Source organism: Zootoca vivipara, chromosome 2, assembly GCF_965207765.1.
Source record: "Zootoca vivipara chromosome 2, rZooViv2.hap1.1, whole genome shotgun sequence".
NCBI classification, from domain to species: domain Eukaryota; kingdom Metazoa; phylum Chordata; class Lepidosauria; order Squamata; family Lacertidae; genus Zootoca; species Zootoca vivipara.
The window spans coordinates 70071022-70097888 of record NC_142584.1 but is presented as its reverse complement, the minus strand read 5'-3'; the positions used below and the strand labels follow the sequence as shown (position 1 = coordinate 70097888).

General features: G+C 46.0%; 2 protein-coding genes across 4 annotated transcripts; one reads left to right on the top strand and one right to left on the bottom strand.

The window, feature by feature from the left end:
- The first annotated feature begins 150 nt into the window (after nucleotides 1-150).
- C2H3orf18 (chromosome 2 C3orf18 homolog) lies at nucleotides 151-11176 on the top strand. Of its 2 annotated transcripts, XM_088662178.1 has the most exons (6): nucleotides 151-278; nucleotides 988-1066; nucleotides 2715-3114; nucleotides 3896-3921; nucleotides 4267-4396; nucleotides 7245-11176. In XM_088662178.1, exons 3-6 carry the CDS (start codon nucleotides 2881-2883, stop codon nucleotides 7314-7316), a joined length of 462 nt encoding a protein of 153 aa, XP_088518304.1. In that variant the 5' UTR covers nucleotides 151-278; nucleotides 988-1066; nucleotides 2715-2880; the 3' UTR covers nucleotides 7317-11176. The 2 variants fall into 2 exon arrangements, with proteins under 2 accessions (XP_088518304.1, XP_034963951.2); XM_035108060.3 differs by lacking the exon at nucleotides 988-1066 and having other exon boundaries at nucleotides 152-278.
- Nucleotides 11177-14280: 3104 nt separating this feature from the next.
- Nucleotides 14281-23921, bottom strand: LOC118080042 (uncharacterized). Of its 2 annotated transcripts, XM_088664354.1 has the most exons (6): nucleotides 23830-23921; nucleotides 23050-23200; nucleotides 20542-20625; nucleotides 18383-18430; nucleotides 16506-16593; nucleotides 14281-14912 (listed from the first exon to the last, which is right to left on the bottom strand). In XM_088664354.1, exons 2-6 carry the CDS (start codon nucleotides 23140-23142, stop codon nucleotides 14812-14814), a joined length of 414 nt encoding a protein of 137 aa, XP_088520480.1. In that variant the 5' UTR covers nucleotides 23143-23200; nucleotides 23830-23921; the 3' UTR covers nucleotides 14281-14811. The 2 variants fall into 2 exon arrangements, with proteins under 2 accessions (XP_088520480.1, XP_088520481.1); XM_088664355.1 differs by lacking the exon at nucleotides 23830-23921 and having other exon boundaries at nucleotides 14556-14912; nucleotides 23050-23567.
- Nucleotides 23922-26867: the final 2946 nt, after the last annotated feature.

Genomic DNA, 26867 nt, shown 5'->3' with positions numbered 1-26867 from the left:
CGCCCGGATCCAGGCTTCTCGCCGTTCATCTCCAGGGCTCGCATTGCAGCCCATCTCTTCGCGGTGGCATCTCCCCGTTGTCAGTGACATCCCTGCCGGCCAATCCCGAGCCACGGCGCTGTCCTCTACTGGCCAATCCCAGGAAGAAGGGGAGATCAAAGCGGAGCATCAAGAGGGCCGGTGACAGGAGGGAGGGACGGAGGTCTTCACCCAGCATCTCGGGAAAAAACAATGGCAAGTAAGACCATGGCAGCAGCAGCTCCTGCTTTCCAGTGCAGGTAATCCGAATAGCAGCAAAGCCCCCGGAGCAACCCAGTCTCCCAGCAACCAGAGCGTGGTGATGAGGTCCCCAGCCTAGGCAGCCATTGCATGGGAAGGGGAGAGGGAGGCAAGAGTCTTCCACGTCCAGCACAAGCGCCCCTGGCTGGTCCTCGTCTCTTTGCCCTCCTCGCCAGGGCCACTCTCTCAAGTTACAGACGGGGCTCCGCTAGAGTTTCAAAAGAAGGGGGCGGGGGGCTGCCGTCTCCTTCCCTCTCTGGCCTCCGCGATCCTGGGCTGGGCGGGGGGCTGCATTCCCAACCGGAGCAGGCCAACGTCTCCGGGACTTGCAAGGGACCCGGGTCCTCCTTGCCAGGCGATCGCCTCCGTAAGTGCTGGTGTCATCGTCATGGTTTTGTTTAGGCTGCTGCTAACGGGGCCGGCACGGCCACGCGCGCCCGGCAAGGAGCCAGGAGGACGGCACTGACCTCTTAAGCAGGCCACGGGGGTGGGTGGGGGTCGGGGTCGGGAGGAGCGCCAGCCACCCCAGGAAAAAAAAAATCGGTTCCCTGAGATCCGTTATGTGTTGTACCTTTCCCTCGGTGTCACGTTGGGAAGTGGGACGGGGAGCTGGATTTAGTTCAGAAGTGGCTGGGAACAGACTCATCCCTTGCAATAAGCAGAGCTCTGTCCGGACAAAGTTTCTCTTTGACTCTCTCTCTTTCTCAGTGCTTAAACGCACTTCCATTCCAGGCCCCAGCCAAGCGGGCAATTCCTCTCGAGGTTCAACAGGGCCTTTGGGAATAAGGTACGTAAATAGTTCCCTACCCACGCCCACCCAAAAAAACCATGCTGGTCATTTATAACAAAGATAATCAATCTTGGGAAATGAAAATTCATGATAGAGCCACACAGTTCTCACTACAGTGCAGAGCAACTGAATAAGTGAATGAAAAGTGGGGGTGTGGCCGGAAAGTGGAGTTTCCTTTGGAAAATAGACTTCTATATAAAAAGTGTCCCAATGTTCTTTCCTGGTTTCTTTCATTCTCATGAGCATGCTCCTCTGCTAGGGAAAGAAGGACACCTGAAGTGATGGGGGAAAGAGTCCTAACCGCATATGAACTATGATGGGTGAGGTTCAAAGTAGTTGGGGCTGCTTAGGGATGGGATGTTGTGGTCACGGTCGAAAGTTCTTTGAAAATGTCAGCTCTGATGACAACTCAGCTGTAGCAATATTAACGCAAAAATAGTGTCTGGTTAAAAACAACTCTCGAAGGTTAAAATAAAACTGAGGCTGCTGCAATGCGCTGCACATTTACGAGAGAGTAAGTCCAACTGAACACAGTGGGACTGCTGAATAAACATGCATAGCACCTGAATGAATGCTGGTATGGTATATATGTGCATGGTGTGTTTCTAGTTTTCTCATTTAAAAGTAAAGCATGGTGTGACAGGAGGAGGAAATGTAAAAAAAAGGGGGGGCAAGTGTTGGAAGAGAAGAAAGGCTTAATCATTAGGAACTTTTAGCACAGGGAAAAAGGACATTTCAATGGCATTTTTTTTAATGTAGTAACAAATAGTATGGAGTGCCCAGGTATAAAATATAACTGCAGTCTTATGCCCACTACCTCCTGTTGGGAGAAGATGCCATTGAACTCAGTGAGACTTGGATCTGAGTAAAGATGCCTAGGGTTGTACAGCCATTCTCTTAAAATTCAAGAATTCATGCTCTTTCATTAAAACTAACTTGGCAACAAAAGGAAGTGCTTCACACAATGCATACATGTAGTTTGTTTTTCGAACTTAACGTCACAGGATATTGTTATAGTGAGAATATGTTTAAATGACTTGATTCAATTCAGGGGAACTGATCTGATGGTAACTAAGTTCCATAGCCAAAAGTGCAATAGTAAGGATTAATAACACGAGTGGGATATTGCTATTGAGTCTTGCCTTGAAGGCACCTCATGTACTGTGTCCCTGTTGCTTGACCACACCCAAGTTCACTCACATGATACTTCTGTAGGTCAGCTGACTAGACCATGTGAGACTCCAGAAGGTCAGCTGGCCACCTGGTGAGTTACTTGATACTCAGCTAAACTTATTTCTACTTTATTGATAGCACATGCCACCACCCAGAAGGCTTGAGCTGAGTAAGTAAAGTATAGTATAGCCTTCCTAACAAAACAGATTGTTCAAATTAAAAAAGGAATTAATTGAGACTAGCTTCTGGGGAGATGTGCCTAGGATTGCAGTATTAGTGTTGTAAGGTGGTTAAGAGTTTTGTTCAGATTTCAGCTCAGCCATAAATGAGCTGGTCTGGTCTTAGGCAGCTCTCCCTTCTCAGCTCTTCATCTATAATATGGCCCTAAGAATACCAGTCTCTAGTTTATAGGGTTGCTGTAAGGATAACTTGGGAGGTAATGACTGATTTATCCTTTCCCCTCTATTGCTAGAGATTAGCCAATAGGACTTCAGAAGAGCAATGAATGAAAATGCAAGCAAAGAGCTTTTCCATCAGGCTTCTTGACTGAAGAGGCAAGGAAATGCACCTTGCAGCAGAAAAGTAAGAACTTGGTTGTTCAAGACATCAATCAAGACGACCAAAAGCTCTGGCCCAAAATGAATTATAGCACATCCACTGTGAAGACTTTGTACCACAGTGGCACTCCCACTTCCGAGCCAGACCATGGGATGACTGTGGACGGGACTGGATCAGAAACTGCTACGCTGACCCCTGAAACCAGCAGCTTTAACAGCACCAAAATTCCAGATGTGGCTGGCAATGGTTCTGGCATGGGGACCATGCTGCTGTCCTTCGGCATCATCACTGTGATAGGGTTGGCTGTTGCTATGGTAAGATGGTGTCCTTTCATGGTTCCTACAGGAGGGCTGCAGATTGCTTACTTCAGGAGCTCCACTACAGTATTTCAAGTAGGGTACAAAAATGCCTAAGACTGGGCCAGTCCTTAGGTACCAGTCTACTTTGATCATATATCAGTTTAAATGGCATGGCTTTTCACCGAAGGACCCTGGGAATTATTTTCTCATTTGGGTGTTTAAAATCCTCTGTTAGAGATCCCAAGACACCCCCTCCCTCCAAAAGCCCAGAACTGCCATTTCCTAGGAAAAGGGAATAATTATTAAGTCTAGCTATAGGGTTGGCTTCAGAGATTAACTGCAAGCCAGTGCATGTCTACTTAGAAGTAAGTCATGTTGCTCTCAATGGGGCTTGCTCCAGGGTAAGCATGTGTATAGGGTTGCAGCCTAAGGTTGCAATCCCGTTAATATTTTCCGGAGAGTAAGGCCCATTGAACACAGTGTGACTTACTTCCAAGGGTTGCACTGTAAATTAAGCTGCAATCCAATATGGGCTTATTTGGGAGTGAGGTTTCCTTCTGATTATGTATGTCTAGGTTTGCTCTCTTAGTTACTGAGTTACCTCTTACTGAGGTAAAGTAAACCGGGTTTCCAACTTGTTCTTCCTAGTATTCTTCCTACACCTACTTTCCTAGGAGTAAGCCCCCATTGAACTCAATCTAATTTTGCATGCCAAAGAGTATACAGTACTTGTTTTTCCTAGGAATTGGTGTGAAAAGGTTTCTCCAGTACTTACAACAACTTTCTGCTTTTCTAGGTTTTATATATCAGGAAGAGAAAACGGTAAGTGCTCCTTGCTGTTGGTAAAGCAATGTTTAGAGCCTGGTTATTTCTGCATTTGAAAATCTTCTGTAATAACCTCTGCATTTAGGCAGCAGAGACTGAACCAAGCCAAAGATTGTACCATTAAAGCAATCTCAGAAATAAGACCCATTGAGTTCAATGAGATCTTTCTCCCAAGTACATATGTATAGGATTTCAGCCTAAATGCAACTTTGGTGATGTCGTCCCTGCTCAGAGTGCTTAAATTCTAAACGGTTGCTGAGCAAAAACTGGAACGTTGATGTTCCTGCGCAGTCTGATAACTTCACAGTGGTGTAGTTTTCACTGTCCGTTTCCCCTCGGCAGACTAGAGAAGTTGCGGCATCAGCTCATGCCCATGTACAACTTTGATCCTGCTGAAGAACAGGATGAGCTGGAACAAGAGCTGTTGGAGCATGGCAGAGATGCTGCTTCTTTGCAGGCGTCACAGAATAAGGTAATTCCCCCCCCCTCCCCCAGGCATTGATAGTTTGGTATCTTAAAGGGATATTGTGATCATCTCTGCTTGCATGGCTCCAGGCTAGACCCACATCAGGTTAGAAGAGGATTTTCTGCGCTGCTTTTCCTTCTGAAGCCACGACTCTTTCCCCCCCTTTTCCAAGTACATATATGGGATTGGGATTTATGGTCAATTTTAGTGCCAAAATTAAAAGGTTTCTGTAAGTGATTATAAAGGATTAGCTGAAGTTATTGCAACAATATGTGCACACACACACCCTTTCTGATTTCAATGGGAGCTGCTTTGAGTAAGTGCACAAAGGATCACAACCTCTAATGCTAATAAAATGAACTGAGTGGAACCTGAGTGCAGGAGACACCTGGAAGATTAATTTGTTCAGCTGAACTGTTTAGATGGCAATTGTAATGGCCCTATAATCCTTGTCCTAAATGTGTGAAACTGCTTTTATACTGCATCAGACCATTGGTCCACATAACCCAGTATTGCCTGCTCTTGACTGGCAGTGGCTCTCCAAGGCTTAAGATACAATTCTTCAGACATAAATTCTTTAAGTAGAGTTTCTGGGATTGAACCTGGCATCTCATGTATGTAAAGCAGGGGTGACCAGGCCTGCAGGATCTCCTTTGGCGTGTGTGTGTGTGTGGTTTTTTTATTTATTACTAGCACTCTGAGGTTCTCCAATGACAGTTGGGTGTAAAATAGTATCTCAGGCCGGCTGGATGCCTCTGAGCATATGCTCAGCCCAGGAATTTGCGATCAGCACCAGAAGCAAACTCACAAGTTATTTCACTCAAAAATACATGCCTGGTCCCCCTGCTTTACATACATGAGATGCCAATTAAAAAAATACTTTGCAGCAACATAATTTGTGGGAGTAAAGAGTATTTGTTGCTGCTGCTTCACCCTTGAGAATAATAAAACCTTGCTAATCTTCTGCAAATAGCCAGCAATCGTCCATTAGATCCTGACCTACCTTCTGCCTTCGTTTAATGTAAAGCATGTATTGAAGTCAAGATGATATACAGTAGAGTGGAACCTAGACTGGCTGCAACTCTCAGAGTTCTGCAAAAATAATGTTGTGCTAAAAAGTGATGAGGGAGGAACGCTTCACAAATGCTCAGAAGAAATCTTTACTATTGCTCTGCATGCTTCAAATTAAGCTTTTGTAGAGAAACAAGTTCCAGAACTGAGCCATGGCTTCCGTAAAGAAGGAGAGGAAAGGAGAAGCGTTAGCTGATCTCACAATGTATGTTTGTTTTCTCTTCGCATTTTCTCTAAAAGCTTAGCCAGCGGGAACAGGAAGATCCGGTATGTTTCTGTGCAGGTGGCGGGAACGGAATAGAGTAGACCCTTCTCTTGTACCTGAACCTATCCTGTAATAGATCAGTAGAGAAATCCTGGTAGCTTTGAGAACATTATCTTGGCTCGTGATCAGAGCGACAAGCTCATGCCAGCAAAGAACTTGTTCATGTTCATATTGATAACTAAGGAGATTATGAGCTACTGGTTCAGCATGATGAACAGTTCTGCAATATTATAATCAAACAAACAAACAAACAAACAAACAGCTTCTGAGGCAGTTTAGCAGGATTTTAAGCCAAAGTAGAACACATTTAGAAATAGCAAATGGCTCTGGTAGACCTGGAGCTGCCCCTGGCTATAGGGTGGTAGTGATTGGGTGCCACCAAGTGGGGGTTCCTGAAAAGTCAGAGGAGGGTAAGGCTACCTCCTCAGGCAAAGCAGAACCTGGCAGTGCCAGCTCCTTGGGTCCCTTCCTGACAACACTCCAGTGAGGCAGGTACTGCAGGGGCCTCTCCTAGTGTGATTTCCTCCCTATTCCTATTCCAAGTCCAGTGCCATGACAGTAGCAGTTGCAACACCTGCATTCAATTTTTGCTTCATTTCTCCCTCCCTGCCCACCTGGCGTTTTTCTTCCCCTAACCATATTAATTTGTGGACAACCACTTCTGCCACCCAGGGCACCAGAGAGCAAGAGATTAGTTGTGTGTTTACTTTTGTGTGTACCTACGGGACCGCCTCTCCTGGTATGCCCCGCGGAGGACCTTAAGGTCCACAAACAATAATATTCTGGAGATCCCGAGTCATAAGATGGCTAGATTGGCCTCTACTAGAGCCAGGGCCTTTTCAGTACTGGCCCCAACCTGGTGGAACGCTCTTTCCCAGGAGACCAGGGCCCTGCGGGATTTGTCATCTTTCCGCAGGGCCTGCAAGACAGAGCTGTTCCGCCTGGCCTTTGGGTTAGACTCAGCCTGACCCCTGTGTTTTTCTCCCTCATGGCTTGGATTTATGGCCTACTTGAAATGAGGCTGCACTTTAAATTTTAATACTGTATTTTAATCTGTATTTTAACTAATTGTTTTTATGTTTTATTGTGGTTCTGTTGGTGTCAGCCACTTATGGCCTACTTGAAATGAGGCTGCACTTTAAATTTTAATACTGTATTTTAATCTGTATTTTAATTAATTGTTTTTATGTTTTATTGTGGTTCTGTTGGTGTCAGCCGCCCTGAGCCCGGTTTTTGACTGGGGAGGGCGGGGTATAAATAAAAATTTATTATTATTATTATTATTATTATTTTACAATAACATGGACCTTTAAGAATCTGGCCCACTATTACCGTACTTCTGTCATAGGATTGCCAAGCCAGGTTTTCCTTAGAAGAATTCAACGAATTGATAGGACTCTTGAGGGCAACATTTTACAGGTCCCAGAGAAGCAGATGAGGGTAAAGTAGACAAAAATTCCTTCTTAAATATGTTTCCACCACCGTCTCTTTCCGATTTCTTTTTTGTTGTTGTTACAGACAAATCAAGGGGTGCTCCAGAGACCTAGTCGCCTTGTGTTCACAGACGTTGCAAACGCCATCAATGCATGAGCAGTGCTTCCTCAGTCTGAGAGGCAGGAGGGTGACACCAGCCAACTAGCAACTTGCCAGGGACAGTGACCAGTGATTCCAGCTGGGGGAAGAAGGTGCCAGGAACCAATGTGAAGCCTGTCGGGAATTCTGTTGCCATCAAGAAGCCCATGCTACTTCACTCAGCACTTGATTGGTAATGCCAATACCAAGCGGTGTGTGCTGAAAAGTGCAAGGTTATCTGAGATAAATTGATAAGAACATGCATCGTGACAGGCTAGAGTTAGGAACGAGAGCATCAGTTTCTAAGGCCTTCCTCCATTGGGTTGTTGTCAGAGTATCCTAACGTCAGAGTGTTGCAGGTTAACCCAATCCACTCCATGCAATAGACTCTCATTCTCAGATATGTGGGTGCATCTTCCTGACACTGGAAGCCTGGGCAGTTGTCTCTGTCATCTGGACACAAGCCTATATTATGATGTGCACCTGGTTGTTCCATCTCATGTTCCTCATGCACATAAGAGGCTGGCCTTAAGCATGAGCACAAGGTCCAGAATTTTCCTTGCGACCTTCTATTATATTTCTCCAGCGCAGGTACTCTAGCTAGCTCACCTTGAGGACCATTTGCAAGATGAGGCTGTAAACTGTGGCTTCTAGAAGCTGGGGACTCTCCCATATCAGAAGGGCTACCTCTCTTGAGCACTTAACTAAAGGGAGAGTCTTAGAAGTAGGAGCAACAATATGTAACTCGCGGATTTTGAGATGATTTATCCCATCCTTCTTCAGCCAAAGACAGTGAGCCTTAGCTGAAGACCAGTTGCTTTTGGAAGAGTATTGTGTGCACATGCATATTCTTCCATATACTTAATCAGATATGCGTTCATGTCCATACAGAACAGTTAAAAGCCTGATCTGTGTCTGCCCCAGGATCTGCATTCAAGGTTCTTTTTGCATTCTTTTGAAAATATTCAAGAACATTACAAGAAAAGCAAAAAGCGCAGGACAATTTTGTACTTTAGGTTCTTGTTCTGACCTGGCTCTGTGTTCCATGCTGAAGATATTCCAAATTTTGTGATAGCTACTAAATCAAATCCTACAATGCAGGCAAACCTCAGTACATGTAAGTTAACACAGTTTTATTTTACACTCCTGCTAGGGTGGGGAGGAGAGTGTTGTTATTTATTTATATATGTTAAGATAATTTATATCCCAGCTTTCAACTAAAAATAGAATGCTCGAAGGTCTTGGGGTGTAGAATACAGATTTTGTTTTGCCCCCCACCCTTATTTTCAGCATAGGACCAAGGAAGAAAGGGGATTACCATTCCTCTAGAACAGCCTTTGCCAATCAGATGTCCTCCGTATGTTTTGGACTACACCTCCCATCAGCCCCAGCCAGCCTGAGGGCTGATGGGAGTTGTAGTGCAAAACGTCTGCAAAGCACCAGGCTGGCAAAGGCTGATGTAGAACACAAGGGAACGATAGTGATGCTGATGTAAAGGGTCATGTGCTGAGCAAAGAAGCCCCACACTGTCTCTACTGGGAGCTCAGGTTCCTTATGGTTTAACAGGGATATTTTGGGACACTGAAATTTTCTTTTAGAATTGTGTGATAGTTTTGTTCTCCTCCCCAGTGGTGGCTTACATACTCAGGAAATTGCAGTAGCAGCCAGGAGCTGCCTTAGGTCAGTCTTTGTGGTCTGATTGTGTCTATGCCTGTTTCCAAAACCCTCTTGATATTTACATACTTATTAGATTCCTATCCTGTCTTTCCATCTCCGCGTTCGAGGAGACAAACCAAAAAGCTGTTACATGAAACCGCTGTAACAAATCAGTCAAGAAGGATAACAGCAAACATCAAAGTATAATCAAGGGGACAGTGTTTCTTGATGGGAAAAGGGAGAGCTTGGTTTGGACCCTCCTGCTGCCGGCAGTTGGTGGTGCCCTACGATGTCATTAGTGTACAAAGAGAAAAGCCAAAGCGTGGGCAGTTAAAAAGCCCTTCTGCTATCCACGATCACTGTGCAGTTGAGCATCATAGTTCCTTGTGCCCCTCCAGATGTTTTTGACCACAGCTCCTCCATCAGCCCCAGCCAGCATGACCAATGGTCAGGGAGGATGGGAGATGGAGTGAAGCGTAGAAGGGCCACTGTGCAAGTATTGACATTTGTGGCTATCTATGCACTTTAGTGCAGGTTCTGAAGCTAACCACAAACTACTTATTTATGTGTGTGCTGCTTGCCAGGAAAGTGTAGTATAAATAAGTGCAGTATAAGTGCAGTATAAATAGGATTTCATATCGAAGTGTTTGTGGGGGATGAGAGTATCCTGGCTGTTCTCTTCTGCATGCTACAGTATCCGAAAGGGAGTATCCAAGGGAGTACAGTATCCAAGGGAGCTACAGTATCCGAAACTCACTTTTGTCACCTTCTTCGGTTTCCATTGGGAACAAAATGGGAAGCTGGGGGGGGGGACTCATTCCAATCCTTTTACCTTCTAAACCCAGTTTCTCTTTCCTCCCTTGACAAATTTTTTTTTGCTTGACACACTTGTTTCATGCAAGAGGCAGGTTGTGATCATGTCAAGTTGGATCCATATGATAGATTTAAGATGCTCTGCTGTCATGCAGATGAGTAAATGGTCTGACATATGCAGAGCGGTACTGTTGATGTGTTGTCACTGTATGTGCTCCCCGCCCTGTGCATGCAGTTTGCCACTCAGGTCTTTTCTAGACCTGTAAAACGTGTGTGTATAATGCATATGACTGGCGACGTGAGTATAAAGTGTCAAACTCCATGAACCTTGCAGCCAGTGTTAAGTCTCCCTATTCCCTATGTATCTTCTTCACTTTGGGGATGTATATAATCACATCGGATCACGAAAACTTTCTCAGCCAATGATCATTTCCCGAGGGCATTCACACAAACGCCAGTAGCACAATTCCCTCCAGCAGTCCTACTTGACACTCCTTTTGAAAGCAAGAAAGAAATACTCTCTAAGGATTCCAAGGGCTCAGCTGAATCTACAATTCACAGATAGCTTTCACTGTGACTTCAATTTCCATTGCAGCCCAGATCTATAAGACAGCAACCCTGGCTGGCATTGATGGCATTCAATAAGGCTGTAGCTTATAAGGTGAAGTATATTGAGGCATTGGAGGTTGGCAGTAAGGCCTCCAACACTGAATTGTCAGATGGTTCTTTAGCAGGCAGCAGCTGCTACTCAGAAGTTGTGCGCCATCCTTTGCCAACCCAGTGCCCTCCATAAGTTTTGGACCACAATGCCCACCTACCCAGGCCAGTACTGTATATCCCCAAAACATTTGGAGGGCACCTGGTTGGCAAAGGCTGCTCTATTCTTTGCAGTGCTGGGTTTCTTTTTCTCACTGACAGCATTGGCTCTTACGCATTCTCATCACTGAAGCAAAAAAGTAAAATAAAACATGACTGGAAAATGAAATTTGTTTCCAAAGGCAACAATATGCTCCATGAAGTGCCATTAACTGAAATCCTTGCAATTCTCAGGCACTTGAAAACATAGAGGCTGAGTGATTAACTTGCTGCATATTTGGTACAAACGTGCACTTTGATCATGAGCTGCTTCTGAAGGGCATGCTATATATAGTATGAATGGTTCTGGAAAGGAAATGGGATATTATTACCAGTTCCTTTCTGCTCTGCATCTGGAAGGCTTTCAATAATGTAGTGCTGGTGACTTCACTGAAAGGGCAGTGCAGGTATTTGTTAAGCTTGTGTACCACCGTATTCTTCGAATGCAATAGCCCTTTCTTACATGGTACTTGGACGTCTCTGCGTAATGTAGGATAACCATTGCAATATGTTCCTGTATTTGAGACGTTATTAAAATATTTATGTGAAATCAAGCGTGTGTTTTGCTTGCTCTGCTTGCTGATCCTGAAGAGCATTATTTGGTAAGTGGCTGCCAATGTTATGTCTGGAATGTGACAGCTTTCGGTAGTAAACTCATAGGGTGAAAAACAGTTGGTGTCCTTGCGCTTATGGGAGGACTTTTGATTCAACAGAGGTGTATGCTAATAGGAGGGGAGATAATTCTTGCTCTATTTGGGACCCACCAGGATGGTGTGGAAGGTCACCCCCCAACCACCTGGAGGAAATTTTGAGGTGCGCTAGTTGCAAGCGTGTTCTTTTAGTCAAATTCAAAGTGCTGGCTATAAGGTCTACAACAGCAGATCTCTTAACCTGCCCCACTACTTAGATCAGCGAGGTCTGGGGAAACACAAGAAAGGGAGTCTTTTCTGTGGTGGCTCCGTGGCTCTGGAACTCCTGACCAGCTGTTCTCCAGAAGGCTACCTTGCTTCAGACATTCTGCAAGGTCTTGGAGTCCTGCCTGCTTTATGTGGCCTATTCATGATCAATGCATTTTGGGGGCTGGGATTTTTCCTTTGAACTTCCAGACTTACAGAAAATATGTTTTGTATTTTGGCCTGAGTGTTCTTTTATTGCTTTGGGAGAGAGTCTGTAAAAATGTTTATTCTGAGTCAACATTGCATTCTTAAGAATGCAAAGCTGCGTTGAAGAGCTGCATTCCAAAAGGCAGCCTATATACATAATTTAAAATAAATAAATAAATAACACTCAACAGGAAGCCTCAGCCAATCCCGGATCCCTGCCATGTGTGCCTCTTTGATACTGTTTGCTACAGTAATGTTTTTATATTTTAAGGTACTGTATACATCTAAAAATGTAAGGCGGCAAGTCACCTCTATGTGTTTCACAGGAACCATTGACTCTGGGCTGCCATAGTCATTTCTGTCTTTTGCATGCCATCTTCATACTTTGCCAATTCAAATAGTCAAAGCTCAGCTACTTTATGATGTGCAAATGTCCTACACTCCCACTGTGCTTATCACAACTAGTACGAAAGCACAAAGTCCAAGAGAATTAGGAACCAAAAGGTGGTGTTGGAGATACAGGCTTATTAACAGAGAAATCAAAGATCCCCCCCACTTCCCACCCCTAAAGGCATAATCTTCCCCCTCTTTTTTGCTCTATCAGTAGATCAGTATCAGTTATCAAAAGCTCCCCCAAATTTTTTAGACCTCAGATGAAACAGGCCCCAGCTTTTCTTCTGCATCATCTCAAGCAGTGATCTTCTGAATAAACATAGACCCAATTTTCTCAGCTGTTTTTGCCCTGCTGCATTTCAAAGACCTTATCTTCATAAGAAAGTCCAGGGATCTTTGAGGTCTATGCCCATCTGAAAATGCAGCATATAAATGAGGATAAGGCATTCAGGGTTTGACAAACAGCAGAGTGTTAGGGCCATGCTGGCTGGGGATGATGTGAGTCCACAACATCTGAAGAGCAACAGCTTCCCCAACCCTGCTATAAAACTGTACAATAAACAAAAACCTCTATATTTGGATTTCTGTTTCTTTAACCAATGGGTGGGGAAAACTGTTGCCCTCTACATATTGTTGGACTACATTTCCACCTTCTCTGATAATTGCCCTTGCTGACTGGGGCTGATGGGAGTTGGGGTCCAACATCTGGAGGGCTATAAGTTAGTGACCCAGATCACCTAGCTGGTTCAGTTGGGCTGAGTAATTGCAGTGCCACTCTCTAGATGGCACTGCAGCACAGAAAACAACACATTCGCTCTCTCCTGAGAGCTGCCCCGGTGCTGTAGGAGGTAGGCAACCCAAGTCACTGTTTCAAATCCCCTTACAGTGTGATAAATATGTAAAAATGGCCTGTTCTTACAAATCAAGGACTAATCTATTTCTTGAGGAAGAGTCTTCTTACAGCATGATGCACTATCCCAGGCATCCCCAAACTGCGGCCCTCCAGATGTTTTGGCCTACAATTCCCATGATCCCTAGCTAACAGGACCAGTGGTTGGGGAAGATGGGAATTGTAGTCCAAAACATCTGGAGGGCCGAAGTTTGGGGGTGCCCGCACTATCCCAAAGCTACATTTGCTCACAGGAAGGTTGCAACTGTTTCCAGTAAACAAAGATTTCATTGAGAAGCAGCAGGTACACTAGAATTGCATGGCAATCTTTGCAGTCCAAACCATTTATGCTGAAAAGGTGAACAACAGCCCTTTATTGGACCAAAGAGATGAGAAGAATCCTAACCCAAGGGCAACCCAAGGGTTACTTTTCCAGATCTTCTTTGAAAAAGGGCATGTTGACCTCTTGCTTCCCTCCACATGCAGCCATAAACTACGCAAGGGTGGCTTTGAATTGACAATCATTTCTCTGGAATAACAGAAACAACTTTCCCCTTGTGGCTACTGTGGTATTAACTTAGCTCCAACACCAGTAGCTTAATAACTGTTGGAAGTAAATGGAGATGGGTGAAATCCATCTGAGCTAGACTCAGAGAATAATTTCAGGGGCTCATAAAAGCCTGCCTTGAAGGACACTCAATTTTTTCAAGCCCCTGAACTAATGCAGCTTGGATTAAAATCCTGGCTCCCCTTCCACTCCCCTGCCAATCATCCCAGCCTCCAAATCATTCTTCCTATCACTCACCAGTTCTCCATAACACTTATCTCCTCCTTTATTTTCCTGGCCAGTGTGTGTGGTTGGAGGATCAATGGTGGTATCTAAGAAGGACAGAGGTCTGTTCCCACTGCCCCTTGCTGTATTACTATGTTGAGTACCAGTAGGAAAGTTGTGGTGGTCCTTGGGATTTGTAGTTTTCCCAAGGCTACTGCCAGGTGGCAGTGGGTGACCTCCCTCTTCTTCTTTCCCTGAATATCTCTACTAGCTAGGCAAGAAGAGGAAAGCTGAGGCTGATGGAGCAGGTGTTTAGTAGATGGGGAAAGGTGGCGAGTCAGCATTTCCTATGGGCAAAACCCAAAATTCTATGATAAAGCATCAAGCCTCTAAGAAGTGATTCTCTACGCAACTCAGGCCTACAGATTTAAGTTTATGTTCCTATGACATAAACCCCAATGGACTTTTGAGTAATCGTACGTAGGAGCCTGCTGTTATTTGCCGTTCAATTTTTTTCTCATTTATTAAACTTCATATCCTGCCCTTCTGGGAGTGTGAGCATTCATCCTGACACAGCACAAAAAGGTTTTTAAAGAGCACAATGTTACTTTCATTCCAGGCAAACCCTGATGAGCTCTAATCAACTTCCTTCAGCCCAAACCTACCATTTTAAAAGTGAATGTGTCAATCTTGTGAGAGATGGCCATTGGACTGGGCAAAAACTGATATCAACAGGAAGGGGGCAGAACAAGCATTGGGATTTGCTTGACACAGTTGGGGCAGAGAAGGAATTTAATATATTAGAACAAAGAGTTGGAAGATCCCACAATGGCCAACCAGAGAACACTTCTTGATGGCAAGAGCAGTTTGACAATATAAACCAATTCCCTGGAGGGGTGATGGGCTCTCCATCACTGGAGGTCTTCAAACAGAGGCTATCTGTTGGGGATGATCTAGCTCTGGATTTCCCACATCAAACAATAAGGCCCCTTCCAACTCTATGATGGTAATATATTTTACTTTAGAGACACATCAACAAGCTGTCTGCTGCTGAACCATAGCTGGAGAGGTGTCCAACGATCTACTGGGTTCTGTACTTCTGTTGATCCTGTGACCTCCTTTTCCAGATGTGCCTAAAGAAAGCATGAGACAAAGAGTACATTAAAACACTAGCTCCCCCCCCAAAAAACTTTCCTCCTTCAGGCAACCCTTTCCATATTGAAATGTCTTCTGTGAATGACAGAAGATTCTGGAGCAGCGGTGTATGTTATTGGGAGTACAGTCAGTTCTGATGGAATATTGCCAATAGAGCTGTGGGGCATTTCCCCACGTGAACCAAATGTGTTATCCTAGCACACTGTAGTAGGGGAAAATTGGCAAGGGACTAAAAGTCACCTTCCAGGGAAACCTCCCCACTATTTCTGACCTCACTGCATAGGCTGCAAAACCTGCACAGTTTGGCTGGCTACATCCCATTTAATTCAGTGGGGAAGTGAGCACAGGATTACTGCTATGGCCTAAGGCAACACTCAGCATTCTCAGGCAGCTGCTTTAGACCCAGTGCCCTGAAAGGTACTTGGCCCTCTGACCCACCCCTCTTCCATGACAGGAAGGTGTTGGTGGCCAGTCAGGAAGCTGCAGTGCCTGCATTGGAATGGGGGGGAATGTGAGTGTTGGAAGGGCCTCATCAGGTGGTACCCCTCAAGTTGGCCTTGACTACCTGGTTAAAAACAGATCTGTGCTGGATCGGTTGGGTTATATATCTCACTTAGAGACTATCACCCTTTTGGCATACATCTCTCACCCATCTGGGTAGATGCTGGTGGTGATATGTCCATTATAAAGTGCACCTTCCTAACCCCTGCCCCCCAAGAAAGAAATCCCTGCCCCAACCACAGGATTTGTCTGTGGTAAGAAAAGTGCTAATGGGAAAAGCACTGGCAGCTGCCACTTGATGGTGACATCGTATAAACCAGGCATCCCCAAATTGCGGCCCTCCAGTTGTTTTGGCCTACAACTCCCATGATCCCTAGCTAACATGACCAGTGGTCGGGGAAGATGGGAATTGTAGTCCAAAACATTTGGAGGGCCGAAGTTTGGGGATGCCTGGTATAAACCCTGTGCAAAACGAATCAGGACAAATGCTCAATAAATGGGCCTGTCATCTTTTTCCAATACTCACTCTGTTGCTTCACCCTTTTGCATCTATGTTTTATCAAATGGCACAGGACAGGAGGTGCCGCATGAATGTGGCTATCCTCAGCAGAAGAGGAAAGCGCAACCCGCTGCAGCCGTGGTTTTAAGTGGCATGAAGAAGCTGCCTACTATGCAAACCCGACGCAGAACTGGGCAGGAAGTGAGGCCATCACAAAGGAGTCTGTGGCTGTAGCTGACATCACCGTGCGCCGTAGAGGCGGGAAACGATACGACAGCAGAGGAAATGGACTCAAACAAGTGAGGTTAAACACCCTGGCATTTATCAGGTGGCATCTACATCAGCTTTCTTAGAAATCAAGCTTACTTCATAGGTCACATGATTAAGCGACCTAACAGGCAGCAGGGTGACACCTCTTCTGTCTCTCTCCCTTTTAACTTCAAACCGTAACAACAGCAACAACAAAAATTGATGAGCGGCTTCCTGCAACGCACTATGGTGCCTCCACCCCCGTTTATGCAAGGGCTGATTCTCATGTTATCTGCAGAAGCCCCACTTGAATGCCACAAACCTTCTGTGGCAGAGCACGATGTATTAGAACTTGGGTTGCTCCTCCCTTGAATGCTAGCTTTCTGAAATTCCTCCTCCTGGACAACAAGCTGCAAGAGAAATGTAAGCATCTGATATGAATGATAAAGCTACTGACAGTTACTAGCCACGATGGCTCTTTCTGGCCCCATTGGTAGCAGCTGGTGAGAATGACACATGGAGAGAGGGCTGTTGCACTCAAATTCTGCTTCTGGCTTCCCATAGCAGCCCCAGGAGGTTGGATGAGATGGGCCTTTGGTCTGATCCACTAGGGCCTCTTCTGATGGCCTTGTGACACTGATAGGGGGTGTGACCCTGCTTGCTTTGCTTGCCAACCATCTCTACACATTGCCAGCCCCTCATTCCTCCACACTAAGCTCTTTGCTCACCAAACCCACCTACCCTCCTCGCCAAAACACCACTTTCCGCACCATAGGTGACAACTCCCTGAGGCCCAGGGTGCCCAAGCACCCACAAAATTCCCCATGAATGGGTTGGTCACCCACAAATTTCGGTGCCAGGGCCATGCATGCTGTGGGCACCCACAGTTACGGGGCCAAGTTGGCACTCCTGTTCTGCACCTGTTTGCTTACCTGTTCTGCCAACCCTTCCTATGCTGTGCTTTAAATGCATGGTGTGGACATGACCTAGGCTTAGGTATTACGGTAACAAACCTCTCCTTCTGCTTCAGATTCCACATGGTCTCCAGCAGTGTATCAGATATACAGTTGCAAAGCTATGTTGTGTGAGTCACGACGGAGCCTTTCCCCCTCTCTGTGTTGCTGGCAGTTTAACCACAGGCCAGCCTATGTCAGCAGGTGTCTTACTGCTAGTCACTGTGACGGTTCTGAATATTTAGCAAACAGCCCCCTCCTGTTTGTATTTTTAGTATGGGGTATTGTTTATGATTTTTAAAACTGCAAGTTGCCTTGACCATTCCGGAACGTGGGTAATAAGAGATCTCTATGCACAGGTGATAGGAGCTAACTAATTTACTGAAATACTAGAAATGTGGGGGAGGGGGGAGGGGAGGTGATACAATTTTTAACAGATTACTAGGTTCTGTTGTTGAGAAACATCGTCTATCTCCATATAGGAGCATAGATAAATTGTTACAGAGCCCAAAGTAAAAGCAATGAGGGCATTAACTGATGAAGAATCTTAGGGCAAGCCTGTTCATATTTACTTGGAAGCAAGTCCTGCTATGTTTAGTGGAGCCTACTCCCAAATAAGTGTGTTTAGGACTGCAGCTGTCCTCTTGGTTGCTAAGGAGTGATGGTAAAAAAATGGATTTAAACAGCATGTAGATCAACACTGGGGAACCTGTGGCTTTCCAGATGTACTGGACTCTCCTTCCTTGGGGTTTTTTAAGCAGAGGTTGGATGACCATCTGTCATGGATGCTTTAGTTGAGATTCTTGCCTTGCAGGGGGTTGGACTAGATGACCCTGTAGATGTCCCAACTCTACAATTCTATGATTCAATGAACATCTGGAGGGCAAGATTTTCCATTAGGCTATTGGAATAGATTGGCTGCTGGTCCATCCATCAGTAGCACAGTGGCTTGCCTCAAGATTTCAGGCTCATTCTTTTTGCTGGTTGATACTTAAGTTTGTTCTCAATCTCCCCCTGTTGATTTTGCATGCGTGTTGATCTTGCACACCTCACAGCCTTATTGATGAGGAGCAATTTCAAATGTCCCAAATATGCTGTGTGAATGGATGTGCTAGCTCTTCTTCTCCCCAGAGTTTGGTCACTCCCCAGATGTAACTTGATCCCAGGCTTATGGGATCAGTCTTTAGGAACATCAGGTGCCACTTTTTTTTTTAAAAAAAGGCATTTTTGATTCCATTTAACTTACCCATTTCCGTGGTCGACCCCTGGGCCTTTTTTCAACCGAGGTGCATACCTGCAATAATGGAGAAACAAAAAGAACCTTCTGTTTAGTTAGTCAATAGGTGGTCACTGAAGCAAAGGCTCACACCAATAAAATTACAATAAAACATAAAAAGCAATTAATTAAAATACAGATTAAAATACAGTATTAAAATTTAAAATGCAGCCTCATTTTGAGTAGTCAAATTCAAGCCATGAGGGAGGAAAAACGCAGGGGTCAGACTAAGTCCAACCCAAAGGCCAGGCGGAACAGCTCTGAATTGCAGGCCCTGCAGAAAGATGACAAATCCCGCAGGGCCATAGCTGCCAAGTCTCCCATTCCCCCCGGGAAACCCCCTTTTTTACTTACCTTTTCCCGGTGGTCCCCCGTATCACTTCGTCTCCCGTTTTTCTCCGTTATTTTCTCCTGCCGGCGGCCATTTTTTTCTTTCTGATTTGCCCTTCTATGGGCACCAAAAATGGCCGCCGCCAGCTTCAAAAGCCGCATGTACGCATGCCCGGAAGTGCATAGACGTCACTTCTGGTGTTGGCGGTGGCCATTTTGGTGCCCATAGATGGCCGGAGCGTCAACGGAAGTTGCGTTGGAGCACTTCCTGACATGCGCACAAGCGATTTTCGAAGCCGGCGGCAGCCATTTTGAGTGCCCATAGAAGGGCAGAGCGACACCGGAAGTTACATCGTCGCAACTTCCGGTGTCAAATGGCTGCCGGTCCCGGATTCTGCAGTCCGGAACTTGGAAGGTAAGCGCAGGGCCCTGGTCTCCTGTGAAAGAGCGTTCCACCAAGTTGGGGCCAATACTGAAAAGGCCCTGGTCCTAGTAGAGGCCAATCTAGCCACCTTATGGCTCTGGATCTCCATAATATTGTTGTTTGTGGACCTTAAGGTCCTCTGCGGGGCATACCAGGAGAGGCAGTCCCGTAGATACGAGGGTCCCAAGCCGCATAGGGCTTTAAAGGTCAAAACCAGCACCTTAAACCTGATCCTGTACTCCACCGGGAGCCAGTGCAGCTGGTAAAGCACTGGATGAATGTGATTCCGCGGCCGGGACCCCGTAAGGAGCCTCGCCATGGCATTCTGCACCAGCTGGAGTTTCTGGGTCAGCTTCAAGGGCAGCCCCGCGTAGAGTGAGTTACAATAATCAAGCCTGGAGGTGACCGTCACATGGATCACTGTGGCCAGATCAGGGCGAGAGAGGTAAGGGACCAACTGCTTGATACGGCAGAGATGGAAAAATGCCATCTTTGCTGTGGATGCAACCTGCGCCTCCATGGAAAGGGAGGCGTCAAAGGTTACACCCAAACTCTTGACAGAAGGCGCTGGCACTAATTGAGCCCCTGCAAGAGATGGGAGTTGGCCCCCCAGCTCCAAGTCGTCCCGACCCAGCCAGAGGACCTCTGTCTTCGAAGGATTTAGCTTCAGTCGGCTCCCACGTAGCCATCCAGCCACGGCTTCCAAGCACCTGGTCAGTGTGTCCGGGGCTGAGGCAGGGCGGCCATCCATCAACAGATGGACAATCTGAGCAAGGGGGCGCATAAAGATATTAAAAAGCATCGGGGAAAGGATTGCACCTTGCAGGACTCCACACACATCAGGAGTGCCGTGGCGACAACTCCCTCCCTAGCGCCACCCTCTGTCCCCGACCTGAGATAAAGGAACGCAGCCATTGTTGGACTGTGCCCTGAATCCCCACGTCGGCAAGGCGGTGGTCTAAAAGTTCATGATCGACCATATCGAAGGCTGCTGACAAATCTAAAAGAATCAGCAGTCCTGACCCACCTCGATCCAGCTGTCTACGGAGATCATCTGTTAAGGCGACCAGAGCTGTCTCGGTCCCATGACCAGGGCGAAATATCTGCATTTGGCTGTGTGGTATAAGAACCTCTAGAATTTGGCTATCGGGGGGGGGGGGTCACACACAAATTGTGAGTTTCTTACAATTTATTGCTTATCAGCTTTTTATATGGTTTGATGCAATGCCCAACTAATAATGAGGTGCTAATAATGTCAATAAAATTTTGAAAATAATAATAATAATAAAGATGGACACCTTCCATCTCTCCCTTCTTAGGGGATATGGGTTGAGTGCCAATCATCATGAAAGCTCTTTCTGTCACTGGTTCTTACCATCTGTCCACTCCCAGCACTCAGCTTTTTGCTCCCTTTTGGCCTTCCACGAGGTTTCTTTGGTGGCAATGGCCCAACAGGCTCCTGTTTGGATAGGGAAGGGGCATTTACTTGTACAGTACGGAGCAAAGATCGTGTGTTTCACACACATTAAAAGGGCAGCAGCAGCACAAAACAAAAGCAACCAGAAATCGAACACGAATTTTATTAACCCAAGTGCTTTTGAGCAACAAGCTCTTTATCAGGGCAAACAGTAAGGAGCAGCTTATATACACTGAAATTTCTTAGATGGATAGCTGCAAAAGGAGGGACAGTCCTAACCTACAGTAAGTCTCACTGACTTCAGTAGGGCTTACTCCCCAGTTAAGTGGGGTTGCAGCCTAAGTCACACTCAGAGTAGAAATCAATTAAGATAGCTGAGTTAATTGGTTGCAGTAGGCCTACCCCAAGTACAAGGGTGCCAACTTGAGTAAAATATTGGGGCGGGGGCAGGTTTAGCGCAGTGCACGAGCGGGCGGCTCGGTTCTGGGGCGGCTTGGGGGCTGGTCAAACGACCTCCGCGGGCCGCTTCCAGCCCATGGGCCTTGGGTTATTTGCAAATGGCTTTAGATACCCATTAGGTCCATAAATTACCATATAGCAGATATTCAACTCAAAAAAACATTGACAATTTGTTGTTGACAAAGGACAGCTGGACATACAAAGGGCCCCATTAACGTCAGTAGCTTAGGGCCTCATCAAACCTAAATCCGGCCCTGTATCGATATTCTGCTGTGCTGAACAGCAATAGGGGGACACTGTGTATATTGGGGTCAGCAAGGTTTATCTTGCCTAGGCCGGATTGGTCTTGCGGAGATCGCTCTGTGGGCTGGATTGTGCATGTGCCTGCGATTTGTGGCGTCTGCGTACGCGATTTTCGATGCTGCAGAAGCGAGTCCCTGCTCCGTGCTGCGCCGGTTTAGCGCAGTGCACGATCGGGCGGCTCGGTTCGGGGGCGGCTTGGGGGCTGGTCAAACGACCTCCGCGGGCCGCTTCCAGCCCATGGGCCTTAGGTTGCTGAACCCTGGTGTATATTCTAGGATGTTCTAACAGTGAATTCTGCTCCATTTGGAGTATGAACTCTAGAGCATGCCCCAGAATCCTTTGCAACATGGAACAGTTCCTTGACAGGTATAGAAAGTGTTCCCTGAAAATAAAAATAAAGATATGAAAACCACTACTATATACTAAGTGTAGCATTGCAGCAATGCTGTCAGATATTTAAAGACTACGATCCAAATGCTGCAGTGTATCAACTCGCAAATATCGAGAGAACATTTGAGTGACCAGGAAACTTCAAGAGAGTATTTGACATCAATATTTGCAAAAGAGAACCCTGAGGAGAATGTTGTGAGAACAACTTCATTTTCATTCCAGGATGGGGCAACAGCAGTGCAAATGTAAATTTCAGTTCCTTTTAAAAACAGGTGTATGGCGAGAAAAAAGGATTTCCCAGGGCATACAAGTCAGCAGATAAACAAACATGTCTCATCCTCCACCTAGAATTGAGTCATTCCATGTTGCACATCAAAATGTTTAGGGTCATTTTGGCAGTCCAGTATTATTCAGAAGTCAATCCCTAATTTTGTCTCACAGTGTTAACCCTCCCAGTCTCCTCCCTCCTCAAAGTGCACCAGCATTGGCAAGCCTGAAGAAACCCAGGGATACCAGGGAGCTGGAACATAGTCCCACTCTTGTTGGTGGCACTGGCAGAGTCTTGCAGACCTGGCTGGGAGTTGCGCAGACTGCTCAGGCCAGCGACAAACAGCACCCAAAGTTGTGGCACTACAGCTGCCATTCATATGTTAAACTGTACAAGTTTGCTCACAAAGCAATTGCCCTGCATTTATGTGCATTTCAATCTGCCTGCAAGCCAGGTTAAGATGCCACCCAGACTTCCCCAACCTGGTGCCCTCCAGATGCTTTCAACTACAACTTGCATCAACCCCAGTCAGCACAAAGTCCAATTCCTGGTTTCAAGAAGGAATGGGGGTTGGAGACCTTTTCTCCAGACCTTTTGCCCTTCCCTTTCTAATCTTCAGCCAATCTCTCAAGGCAAGGAGACCTCCCTGGCTACATAAGATGTGCCCCTTCACATGCCTGTTAAGGTGGCCCCAGCTGTCTCAGTCATTCTCAGTATTAGCAGCTGATACTGAATAAATGAATCCCACTCGTCTTTGAAGCTGTAAGATATGCTGCTAGATATGCATTTCCCAGTTTAGCTATGGTTGAACAATCAACCAGTCCCTTACTTTACAGTAGACAGGTTAATTTCTTGCCTAGTAGAAAAAAGAGCCCTTGAACCCAAACATTCGAGCTCTCTGGACATGCCGAACTGTTTTGTGGGTCACACCTAAGTTTAGTCATTCTAATAATACCGATTTTTTTTATGTCTAAAAACTGTCATCAGCTTCCTTCTTATAAATCTTTACATGGTGAGAAGGCGAAGTACCGAGGCTGAACACTTACCTGCGGCTGCTTCCTCGGCCGTCCCCTCTTTCGTTTGGGCAGCTCGGTTGGAACAGTGGACCCTGGTCCCGCCTGCTTCCCAATGTTGCTCATAGCGGCACTTCACCAGTCTCTGGAGATGATCAGCCAATGGTTTCCCCCACGCTGCAGCCTTTTAAAGGAACAGGAGTGAACAATCCCACTTCTACCCTGCTTGTTCTCAGCTGTACGCTGCAGAAGGAGGAATGCAGGCACATCTGACGGAGCACTCCCCTCGAGGCTTTTTAATACCCCACTGGATGAATCTTAGGACAAAGTATCATCATGTTCTCCCGCATTTTTCTTCCATCCTCAGCAAGTCCCAAAGTCTTTATGGAGGCTCTCAACAGCACCTATCTGTGGGTTGTGTTAGCTCAGGGATGTTCTCCTGCATGGCTCCCACAGAAGGCTCCACACAACAACTTACCATAAACGATGGAGGAACCAACTGGAGGTAGCCAGTTCAGTGGGGTTTATGCAGAAGAACCTTTCAGCTCTGTGCAACTCAGGCTAGTGGCAAAGTATTCAACAAAAACAAGCCTCCTCCCCAAGGAGGACAGAGAAAAGCCTCTGAAAGAGGAGGGCATACTAGGCAGGATCACCTGCAAACTTTTAACACTATTTCTTGTCCCTCCCTCTGTACCAAAGCTTCATTAAGAGCAGTGTCAGGGCAAAGGCGATTTCCCAGTTTTTTAAACAGGCAATCCACACGTACGTTTTAGATACAGACCCAGAAAGGTGGTGAAGGAAGAGGAAGCTTACCTGTCAAGAACTTAGACAGCACAACTTGCTCTGGCCCCAGTTCACTCAGACACCTAAGGAAGGGAGCGGGGAGTAGAGAAAGAATGGTTCAGTGAGTCACCCTTTTCCTGCTTGGGGTGGGATGGGCTGGGGAGGTGGATCACTAGTTTTGAAAGCTACATATGTTCATTTCAGGAGCCTCGCTCTTCACAATGCCTGTCTGCAGTTCACTCCTGGTTAGTGATATGGAAAGCAGGTTGAGTGCTGCTGCCTATGTTCTAGTGATGGCAGTCTTGAGCTGTGGCAGCAAGTGAAACTCGAAAACGTTCGCTTTTTAACTCAGCTAGACTCAGACAGGGAGGGAAACCCCACCAACCCAACCAGAAAGAGCTGGTTCTCTCAGCTTCCCCATTTACTACAAATAAAGCAAATTTCCTAAAGAGCAAGCAAGAGGGATCTGAACAGAGAGGACATAACATTTTTACACACCAGCAGCGAAAGGAGGGTGATTCCATGCATCGTGGCCTTGTTTCTCTAAAGCTTCTTTCTCACATGAAGAAATGAAACATACTTTGGGTTTGAGATGAGGCAGAGTGGTTCTAGGTCTGCATGCAAAACTCTTTGGGGCTTTTGTCATACGTCAGCTTTCACAGTGACACACAGGACTGGAAACTTACCCAGATTAGAATTAAGCAGGCACAGTTTAGGGATTTAAACTAAGATCAGGCCTGCAACACAGATGCCTGAGTTTCTACTTGGCCACTGATGTGAGCAAGTGGAAGCACAAGAAAGAGAGCACTCGCTTCTCCCCAAAAAGCATGTGAAGCTGTCTTATACAGAGTAAAGGTAAAGGTAAAGGGACCCCTGACCGTTACGTCCAGTCGCGGACGACTCTGGGGTTGTGGTGCTCATCTCGCTTTACTGGCTGAGGGAGTCGGCGTACAGCTTCCCGGTCATGTGCCCACATGACTAAGCAGCTTCTGGCAAACCAGAGCAGCGCACGGAAACGCCGTTTACCTTCCCTCCAGAGCAGTACCTATTTATCTACTTGACTTTGACGTGCTTTCAAGCTGCTAGGTTGGCAGGAGCAGGGACCGAGCAATGGGAGCTCACCCCATTGCGGGGATTCGAACTGCCAACCTTCTGATTGGCAAGTCCTAGGCTCTGTGGTTTAACCCACAGCACCACCCGTGTCCCCTTATACTGAGTAAGACTAGTTAAACCTGCGGTCCTGTTTTCCTAGGTATTTCTCCAGGGACTCAATCAGAGGTCATTTGCTACTGGAGGCTTCCTATTGTAGAAGCGAGGAATTGAACCTGGGAACTTCTAATACAAAGCTTGTGCTCTTCCACTGAGCCATGGAAAGTCATTCCCTAACAGAAAAGTCCTGCCTTTTAGTTTTTTGGATGGGCCAGGCTTACAAAGTGCAAGGACCACCTCTGTTATCCTAGCATGTACCAAATAGCTACACATCACTGCTAATATTTCACTCCTAAGTCTATTGATACTGTTTTACTCTGTTAAAGAGTGAGGCCCTAAGTAGACTTGCTTTCCCCTAAGAGAGGAAATAGATGCCCTACTTAGGATCTGCTGGATCCAGATGCAGAAAAAAAAGAGAGTCAGTAACTGTGTGTGAAACATATGAATTCTTCACTCCAAAACAGAAAGATCTGCCTTATAGATCTGAGGTCCTAGGCAGCAACCGGGGAGTGAGTTTAATTTAAGCGTTAACAGCAAATAAAAACCTACAGTGTTAAAAAAATAGTCTCACCCAGCAGGAGCTGAGAAGGGTGGGAAAGCCACTCAAAGTCACATAGGCGGGAAGTCATCTATCTTTGTGAAATGCAACAGTTAAGACACTTAGATGGGTTCTTCCAAACTCAGTGTGGTCTTTATTTCATTCCACATCCTCAACAAAAACCAACAACCCTGTGGCCTGTGGTAGTAGGATTTCCAGTCTTTGCAGACTGTACTGGAAACAATGACGGCTTCCTGATTTCACTCACACCAAGTGATTTATGGCTGCACACCACATTTTGCAGAAGAGAATGTTTTCAAGTTATTACTCTCTGAACCTGTGCAGATAAGGAATGCAAAGAGGACCTCTCCAGAACACAGAAAGCCAGGTGCACAGGCTAGATTAGCTAGGCTAGATGAATATATTTATCTGGAGATGTTGGTAGACAGGGTGAACATGGAGCCAGAGGTAGCGCTACTCATGCACCCAGTTACTGCAGGTTCTCATGGGGTTAATATTCTCTCTCTCTCTCTCTCTCTCTCTCTCTCTCTCTCTCTCTCTCTCTCTCTCTCTCTCTCTCTCTCCTCTCATATCAAGACTTATTTCAAGACTCAGATGAAATTAATCTTGTGATGTGAATCAGAATCCCCATATCAGCACTCATCATATCACAAACATCTTCTTTTCAAAATACACTAACATTATTCTGGGGGATCCCAGATCAAGGACGGGGAACACACACACTATAATATGAATCCTTGCCTTGCTGAGGTCCCACAGCAAAGCTCACAAAACTCTGTGCAAAGAATCATTGAGAGCCTAAGGGTATGTGAGCCACCTTCTTTATTAAAGGGACCCTCTGTTACATCCACATGGCCCAATTAAACACCCTCTCCCTGAACAAACCAAGTAAGAAATCTAAATTAGAAGAAATCATTTGAATCACTTTCTGCAGACAGTTTCTGGGGACTGATTATGACTTGCAACTGCCCTGTTTCATGGAACACAGATTTCTTTTGAGCTTTAGACACACATGACATTTTCTAGATTGCACATTTGCCAGATTCAACTAACCGGTCCTGCTGGTGGAAGCCAACTGGCACAATGGGGATTCTGCCCCTCTTCCCCAATTGCTCCCTCACCAATTGGCTCAGGGGGTCAGGAGAATCCCCAGAGCATAGCTGCCAAGTTATCCCTTTTTTAAAGGGATTTTCCCTCATGCTGAATAGGCTTCCTCGCGAGAAAAGGGAAAACTTGGCAGCTATGCCCCAGAGCAGTATGCAAGGAGAGGAGAAGGGAGATTGTTCCACCGGGCTGTTCT